The sequence below is a fragment of the Scleropages formosus genome, chromosome 4 (genome assembly GCF_900964775.1).
Source record: "Scleropages formosus chromosome 4, fSclFor1.1, whole genome shotgun sequence".
Taxonomy (NCBI): Eukaryota; Metazoa; Chordata; class Actinopteri; order Osteoglossiformes; family Osteoglossidae; genus Scleropages; species Scleropages formosus.
In genome coordinates this window covers 8,413,451-8,422,566 of record NC_041809.1, presented here as the reverse complement: position 1 = coordinate 8,422,566, position 9,116 = coordinate 8,413,451, and the positions used below count along the sequence as shown (strand labels likewise).

Below are 9,116 nucleotides of genomic sequence, written 5' to 3'. Positions count from 1 at the left end.
GTTCAGTTGCTGCTCAGACGCTTGAAAATGGCTGAGTAACCTTGCCCCGATTGATAGGCTCCAGCAACTTTCTTCTGGGAATCTTCAGAAATTTCCCTTGAGTATGACCAAGCATGTGTAGAAACGTGTCATTTTTTCTCTTAGGCTCCATTCATATACTGGAATTGATCTGATCAAATTGTGAAAAAGCAGTAAAAATATTGTAAATGAGGTAAAGCTTTCCACACCAGCATAGACTGCACTGACACACTATTTTTTTGTAAATTTTAATGGAACCTTCTTTTATCAGCCACAACACATTACACAATTCCAGCCTTTGCAAAGCTTTTTGCTTTTAGATGATCACACAATCTACACAAGCTTGTCTAGTGATATGTAACAATACAACTGAACTGTCATATGCAAACCCATGTGTCCTTAAAGCTAAAGCATAAACGAACAAAGAAATTGAGGCATTAATGCATTTCAGTGTTTATTTTGATGTACAAGCGCTCTCACAAACTGGTGAACACTGGCAATTTACTTCTCCCACAGTACTACACCACACTTTCCCAATTACTGTATAAATAATTGATCTAACATTAATACACATCACCATTTCAAATACATATTTCATCAAGTATCCAAGTATTAAGTTACGCAGATCAAATAAAAAGGCATACAAAATATTGCAGACAGGTGTCCAGTTTGAAGCCAAGAAAGAGGGGATCACATTTTAGACAAAGCAGTATCTGATAAACAAGTTTAAGCAATAAAAGAAATTAAGTTTTAAGATGCTTATCATACAATATGCAACTTTTAGCTACATAGAAAATGTATAGCAAATCAAAAAAAATTACTGAAGGGCATTTCCTGAAAACAAAGGCAACATTTTTATCCAAGTAGAAATACTGATCACCCCTTCCCAAATCAAATTCAACTGGCCCCACAAAGATCAACCACAGTGTGCCATGTACCTTTAAAACTGTAAGGCTTTATAAATATGAATGATCAAACAGAAGTATGTGCTTCAACAGTTTAATAGAGAACAACAGTTTTATGGAAGAGGACAAAGGACAAATAATGGATACTAACTGTGGGGTAAATAGTCTTGTCAAAATGTAAAACAAACTTGTGCAAAATAGCCCTCAAAGAAACTGACAGGTGTAAACAAATGTCTATGTACAGTGAGTATCCACACAAATATTCTATAAGGAGGTAAAGTTATCAAGCTGGTCTAGTCTGTTCTTACATTTAGTTATATCAAAAAGTAAAATTTGGCACCTAATTTACCATTATTTTACCAGAGTATGCTAAAAATATCTTGCAACCTCAAAGAAGTTAAAACATATTTCTTTTAAAAGGATCCTGCACAGATTTAAATTGACAAAATACTCAAATTACATAGAAAAAACTATCCAGTTTTTAGTTTTTTCAGTTTGCTTTTCAATCAAAAACCTGTAAACAGAAAAACTTTACTCTTCCATAAAATCTGTGCATTAATTTCTCCTGGTCCAATTCACTGGCAGGGTAGCAGCATTGCCGAAAACTTAATTTGAATGCAAACCTGCGATTCCTCTTGTGAGCTTGTATCTACAAAAGGGAAAAGCTCAAGAGGAAGGTTGTTCACATCAACTGCAAAGGTAGCAAGCTCAACCATAAAGCCATCTGATCAATACTTCCTTTACAAAAAGCAACAAGTACAATTGTTGCCTATGGAAATCACCCTTCAGACTTACATACATATACGTATATATGTACGCATACATATATGTATATAGAAATGGACTAGTTTATGCTGTGATGACAAATTAGTTGCAAAACTTCTCAGGGGTGGTATGTTTCATTACCACTGCTCTTCGTAAATTGGCAGTAAGTAGAGCTATTGCACCACGATAAACATAGCTACTCATCTATACAGTAGGTCACTTACTGCACAACCAGCAAGTAAAAGTAAATCTAGCCAACTGTTGGCAGCCACAGCAAGATTACATTTGGTCAAACATCAATTTTGTGATGTCATCTTGCAATTTTAATTAGTAGACTGATTTGGCATGTCATTACACCTGTGCGTAAGCAACTAAAATTAACAAAAAGCTCCAGATACTTTTAGAAGTGTCTTGCTTTAAGATTTTACCCAATACATCACAGGCTGGTTGTCAATTGCCAAATACACCGTCCAATGAATACTGTCATCTCGCAAGTGAAATGATTGCACAACACAAAGCCCGAATATTTTATGCTTTTTCCCCCTCTGACAGTTTGGAAAAGTAAGACTGGAAGGGATACAAGTCACATATTACAACCAAATGTTTTACTGCACTACAAGATTAATTTTTCACTCAAGGAAACAGTACATTTTGCGTGGAGATAGTATTTTCAGCCTAAAACTGCCTTTGTCACATTCTCATCTCTCCATTTGTAAATAACCGAATCATACCACCCATGTTGTTCTGCAAATGCTGGAGATATACTAAAATTTAATTGCATATTCTGATTTTCATAGCCAAGGCCATACAGAATAGCATTTGTGCTAAGCATCATGTAACAGCAGTGATGGAAACAGGAAAAGCCAATGATCTTTAAAAGATTCTCAACTTAAGTACTGACGAAGGTTAAGTACGCGATACACCATTGTACACATTATGGTCTGTGGGAGGACTGGAACCAACTGCTATTACAGTTGCAAAACAATTTCTTTGAAAACAAAACAACCAATGCGACGTATTTTAACACTTAAAACTATGAATATAATGTAGTATCAGTTTAAGACCTAAAGACAGACAATGAATGGTTGAAGACTGGATGTCAAGCATACTTTTACATGGAAGAACCAAAAACAAAAATAAGCAATTAAAAGAAACAAACTGCATTGTATGTGGCTATGTAACAAGAACATTCTCTTCCATTTGCAGGGAAACTAGCAAGCACCGGATGACTTCCACTCTATTGGATGCAGCAGTTGTTGCGATGACCGTTGGACTCTTTGAAACGCAGGCGCATCTTTGGACGATATTTCTCCAGATAGAGAAGCTGTTTGCTGTTAAAAGCGCCTCGGCGCTTCCTAGAGAGCAAGACCAAATAAAATATGAAGTGAAAAGTTTATATACTACAAACTGCACATGAACATGGAAGTTGCTGGTTGAAATGTGTATTTCAAACAATGAAGGTAAGTAGGTAGACAAAAATGTGCCTATTTTAGCCAGTTTATTCTTTGGATAAAGGAGGTAGCAGTGGAAATCTGTGGATTTTTTTTTTTTTTTTTAACAAAACTGCATTAGAAAATAAACCTTTTCTTTTTGTAAATTCCTAAATTAAAAAGATTTAAGGTCATTGCTGCATATGACAGCAAAGAAACTAAATATTTGACAAATGACAGCAATTTTAAATACTTACAGCCTAATGAACTGGACAGCATCCTCGTACTTCATCCCGCACTCAATCATGGCAAGGGCAACTAGAACCGGGGCCCTTTAAAACAAAAGTAAATACACTAAGAGATCTTCCAAACAGTAAGGTTTATGCTATTGACAGTTTTCCCAAATACACAGCCTTTATATCCATCTTAAATAATATGGGCATAAATATAGTTATGTAAGTAAAGAAAAGCATACCTGCCCAGGCCAGCCACGCAGTGAACAGCGATGCAGCAGCCAGGCTCCTCACGAAACTTGGCCCTCAGCAAATTCAGCCAATCATCAACAATCTGGCTGGAGGGAGGCGCTCCATCGTCAAATGGCCAATCCTAGACAGTGTGTGTTAAAGGGGTATGCTAAATTACAACATGAAGGTTAAACCTGAAATACATTCAATACATCAAAGAATGTACAACTGCCAGAACACAGAATATGAGTTAGCCTTTTCCCCATTTCTAAAAAGGCAGGCTTACCAAAACCTGAATACCCTCCTTCTCTACCAAAGAGGCATCATAGGTGGCTTCACACACTCTCACAACAGTGGTCACTCCATACTTCTTCAGTTCCTGTAGAAATTCCACATTTAAGGCAGGAGAGCTCAAATTTCAGCTTAATTTCAGGCATACACAACTTAATCAGTTGCATAAAAATACAATTTCATGGAAAGAAATGCACCAAGCCTGCATCAGGTTGATTTAAAAACTGCTAAAATCAATTGACATATCAATGTATGCTGCAACGCTTCATTGTGTTATGGTGAACTTACCTCTATAAACTTGTTTAAGGTGGCATTGGTGGGGTTATGAGTGATTAGGAACCTCATGTTTTTGTAAGTGATTTCCACCGGGGCAGGGCGGTTCATACGGGCCATTTTTTTTGTTTTTTTAAGTTTCCACACAAAATCAAGTACAACAAATACAAAAGTTTGTTTTTTTTTTTGTTTAAACAATCCAACACAATGGTGGAGTAATTTAAGAATTTTTTATACTCCACGTGAAGATCAGGTATTTCCAACCTAAAAATTGAGGAGCTTAAGACTGAAGGAGAGGGGCAGGTGAAGGGACAAGATGAGCAATATGCTCCTCCTTTAAAAAAAAAAAAAAAAAAAAAAAAAAGAATAATTTAAAAAAAAAATATAAAAAATAGCAGGGTTTCTTGAATCCGGAGAGAGGGGGAGCCAACAAGGGCAGTGCACACGTGGATTACCCCATCCAGGTATGTTCTCCTCAGGTTAGACGAGCGCCCTTTCCGCTGCTGCAAGATCAACGCTTCAGTTCTCCCCAGTCACGGCCTGGTGCTCAGCTCCTTACGGGGGTTTCTCAGTGGAGTAGTAATGGATTTCTATGGTTCACTTGTCTGCATAGATGGCGTGCTGAGCCTGGCAGTAGTCTCCACTGCCCTTCAGAAACTCCATAAATGTGTGACCAAGAACACCACAGAACTGCTGTGAGAAAGAAAGACAAGAATAACGAATAAACGAGGGTCCAACCTAGTAACAGTCTGCAAGATCTTAAAGTAGACAGCAAGTGGCAAAGAAAAGCATTGATATGTCCATTCTTATCTGACGTAACAAGGTTTCAAAAGCATATCTTGTGATCGGTCAAGTGGTTTGAAATCTTGCAAGCAACTCGCACAAAGATGATGAAATACTAAATTACTAACACTACATTTCAGATATTAAAATTATTAGTACGACATATTCAAGTCCCTCCACTTCTAGTCTCAGAGACAACTGTTAAAGACTGAATTCAGAGAATTTAGATTAAATCAAGCTAAATATAGTTTCACAACAGCAGTCTCACTTGGGTTTTCCGTATCAGTGAAAGTTTGGCCACATCACAAGATTTCAGTGTCACTGATAGGATTTCAAATTTGATTTCCCAAAAATAACCAGTTTGCTTCCATTCAGCAGCACCCAAAGTCACCCAGTCAGCAGTTCAAGAGATTTATCAAGTTCACTATGTACTGTTTAACAGGATGCTAGGAAACAAGTGAAAAAACAGTAGAAGCACATAAGCCTTGTAGAACTCAACAATGCAACCCCCACCAACTTGACAACCTGTGCTTTAATTACAGTGAAGCTTTACCAAAGTGCTTAAGTGAGTAATTTGACCTATTAACTGTGCTGCAGGAGGGAGGGAGCAGCTAGAAGACAAGGAACAATAGGATTCCACTGCCTGTGGTGTTTGGCCACATGTTTAACCGTTATCGTGTGCATCATAACGGCCACTGAAAGCAGCAATTCAGCAGCAGTTCCACACAGCAGAGCTCTTGTAAACAGGGACAGAAGAAAGATTTTGTTGCCATTAATTTTAGAATACAGATTGGCAAAGGTTGCACTCAAAATTATACTCTACAGCCATCATAACTGACAAATCAAATTCTAGTCTAGAAAACAATTTAGGAAACCAGTAAGTAAAGATTTCAATTTCAGGCTACTTCTGTGACTATTTTACAGTTAACCTGTATACATTGAACTCTAGAACAATGACAACAAAGAGATCAGTGCTCCAAAATTAAACAGTAGTTGTTAATCTAATCTAATTTCACAAGCATTCTATACACTATCATATTCTTCTTTGCAAAAGCCACTTAAGAAAATGGCCTTTAGTTTGTGAATTGCAGTAGGCTTAATATGCCACAAAGAGCAGGACAAAATGTACTCAAGACGGCTTAGCATTTTCCATTATCAATCTGTATTTTGCTGACAGCTTTGTGCAAGCTATAACATTAGATAAGCTGCTTTATAATGATTTACTCGCTTAAAGCGTAGGATATTCTTACGCTATCAGTTCAGGATAAATACAATTTAAACAAGAACCTTCAGACTCCAAGAGAAAAAGTACTAACCATGACACCACCTGCTGCCCCTACACCAGACACTCGTACAACTGGACAAAACCTAGGTGGGGGCCAAAAATGACAAAAAAAGCACAAGTTCTAGGAAACGGTCAAGGGTGGGGGCAAAAGCAGATGAATCCTGTAGCAAGTTTGTCTTTTGAAATTCAAGAGGAGGTTGTGTACAAAAAAAAAAAAAAAAAAAAAAAAAAAAAAAATCGTGAAATAATTGCACGGGGTGAAATCCCAACAGCGACTAAAGGAAGGCCTACCTTCACGACAGTGAAGGTGACTTCTTGTCCTGCATTACCAATCCACAGGGACCACAACACTCACTTTGGTTCCCCTCCACAGCCCCCCCCCCCCCAAATCACCACACCTCTAAGAATAACTGGTTTCACTGTCTCCCTACCACCAACTCCACAAGAAACACACAAAGGCCTGGAAGGGGGCTTTAAGATGGCTGAAAGCCACCGCCACAGGAATGCAAGGGGGGGGGGGGGGGCACACACCCTGCTGCAAGCTTTCATTTCATTATTAGCATCTTTTATCATTACATTTACCTGCTTTATTCTTGGGAATTCACAAGAATAAAGTCAAGCTCTACCCTCGTGAACTGAAGCATTCATGAAAATCAAAACTACTGTTCATGTGGATTAAAATACGATTTTTTTTTATCCCCCCTCTCTCCCCGGGTGACGTGTAGAAGCCTCCCCATGTATATAGCACCGTGAGCTCCGCCAGGCGTGTCAGATGTGGGGAGAAAAGGACATTCCTTCCCCCTGCTATTTAGCTGGATTAGGAGAAAGGAGGCTCGGAGCCACCATGCGCTGCAGTACTGAGCAGCCGTGAACCGGCGACACCGCACTGCCTCTGGAGACGTGTCACCGGCTGCGGTCCACAGATGGCACACAGACGACCTTTTCTACGGCTTTTCGTCATCGTCATTGATTAAATAAGGCTTTCTGGGGCGCGCGCCACAGCCTGCCGTAGGCGCGGGAACGAGCACGGCTCGGCGTCCTACTTCCACGAGCCGCCACGCGCAGATTCGAATGCGCGTAACCACTCGCCGGCGCCGCTCTTAATCCATTTATAATCTTAGACATCTTCAGACACACGACACGTTCGGCCGTAACGGATGAAATAATCTTAAAGCCCAGTTTCCTCAAGTGGGAGGGTGACAAGTCAATCAATGTGTGTGGCGTCGTCAGCGCGCCGACGCCAATGCAGTAAAACTGTCTCCAACCAAACCAGGATTACATATTTTGAATATCAAATTGTAAAAAGAAAAAAATAAATGAAAATAAGTTTCGGAGGAGACAGATTTAAGACTAAAGAAGCGGCGCAGAATGGACACCGAGGAGGGCGGACAGAAAGCGAGCCGTCAAAAGCGCCGGCCGGCCATCTTGTCCAGATCCCCGCGCGCCTCCGCCGGTCACGGACCCGCACCGTCCTCGCGCTCTCCGCACGGGACACCGCCTCCTTCGAGAAAACAAACATTAAAACCTAGAATATTAACTACTAACTATGAACTCACACTCTTAACCGGCGAAGACAAAATAAATAAATAAATGGAAGCGCGTTAATAGCCTAGCAACGCACGGCCGACAGCTGAGCTCCCGCGGCGCCCCCCCCCCCCCCCAAGAGAAATAACGACCAACACGAAGACACGACAAGGTAGACTCTTTAATCCGGATACAATGTGAAATACAAACTGGTTATAAATAAATATTACAAATATAAAAGGTCCCCGAGAAAGTCATGATACCGAGCGGAAAACCGCTTCACACTGGACAATAGAGGCCGCAATATGACGACAGTTTTAATTCTCAACGTAATTCGCCTTTTCTTGCTCGTTTAAAGAAAAGAAAAATAAATCAGTGATACTTACAGGGATATGCTTACTCATTGAAGATTGTAGCTTAATCATAAAGCCGGTCCCTAAGAAGAGAATAAAAAAACGAACTGGCAACGTAATGGTTTTTGTACCATACAGCCACAGTGCCCGTGTCGCGTTGGCGTCCACACTGCTGCTGCTCCACCGCCAGACGTTCGCAGAAAACGCTCCTTCTCCACGTAACTCCGCCCCGAAACGTAATACGTCAATTCCCGGCCGTTATCTAGGCCATTCGGCACAACGTCTTCGTACATGGCAACTGATCCTGAAGCAGTTAGGTACTCAACCTTATCACGATTTGGAACGGAACCGCGGGTCGAGCGAGCTGATCTCACATCAGTTGCTGAGGAGAACTTTCTTATGGAATGCGTCCTACGTACAACGTGTGGCGACCGGAAAGGCGGAAGTGCCCTCTTGCCATTGAGCTCTGAAAGTGATCCATTATTAATGGTAACACTGTAGTGCAGACAAAGCAGAAACTGCTCACAACCAAGTGTTAGAATTACCTGCGGACAGGCTGTTGTGGTTCTACCCAATATTATTAATTTATTTGGAGATGTTCTTATTAACCTCCTTAATTAATCCTTCTAATGTAACACTCAGTGTTGGGTTTATGCTGTATTTTGAAGTAGAATGAGAAAAAACAAATCTTTTTTTTTTTTTTTTAAATGTTTGATGTCCTCATGACTGCACGGTGGTCAAGATGAACAATTTCGGGCAAACTGACCTTTCCGTTTGAGGTGTTTCAAATTAGCTTCTTTGCTTGGTAAACTTGTTTCCCCTATTTTGTCACGCAGTCGTGGTCATGCGGCACACATGAGGGACACCGGGCTGCATAGCGGTTAAGGACAAGTGTTTGTGATCTGAAGGTAACACAGGGTTGCTGGTTCAAGCCTCATCCACATCAACTGCCATAATACCCTTGGATTAGTTAAGTACAGTTCCCAGCTCTTTAAGGCAGTCGCTTTGGATAATAAGCATAAACA

General features: G+C 40.2%; 1 protein-coding gene across 1 annotated transcript; it reads right to left on the bottom strand.

Moving 5' to 3' along the window:
• Positions 1-447: 447 nt before the first annotated feature.
• On the bottom strand, positions 448-8,301 carry ptp4a1 (protein tyrosine phosphatase 4A1). The gene is made up of 6 exons (XM_018749618.2): positions 8,125-8,301; positions 4,162-4,839; positions 3,869-3,961; positions 3,594-3,724; positions 3,376-3,450; positions 448-3,043 (listed from the first exon to the last, which is right to left on the bottom strand). Exons 2-6 carry the CDS (start codon positions 4,264-4,266, stop codon positions 2,926-2,928), a joined length of 522 nt encoding a protein of 173 aa, XP_018605134.1. The 5' UTR covers positions 4,267-4,839; positions 8,125-8,301; the 3' UTR covers positions 448-2,925.
• Between the last annotated feature and the right edge of the window lie 815 nt (positions 8,302-9,116).

What these genes read in the sequence shown, in the direction of transcription:
- ptp4a1 (XM_018749618.2), bottom strand. Translation starts at nt 4,266, where the DNA reads ATGGCCCGTATGAACCGCCCTGCCCCGGTGGAAATCACTTACAAAAAC. An exon ending in CCTTAAACAAGTTTATAGAG is followed by an intron (nt 3,962 to 4,161) that starts GTAAGTTCACCA and finishes GAATTTCTACAG; the next exon opens with GAACTGAAGAAGTATGGAGT. An exon ending in AGGAGGGTATTCAGGTTTTG is followed by an intron (nt 3,725 to 3,868) that starts GTAAGCCTGCCT and finishes CACACTGTCTAG; the next exon opens with GATTGGCCATTTGACGATGG.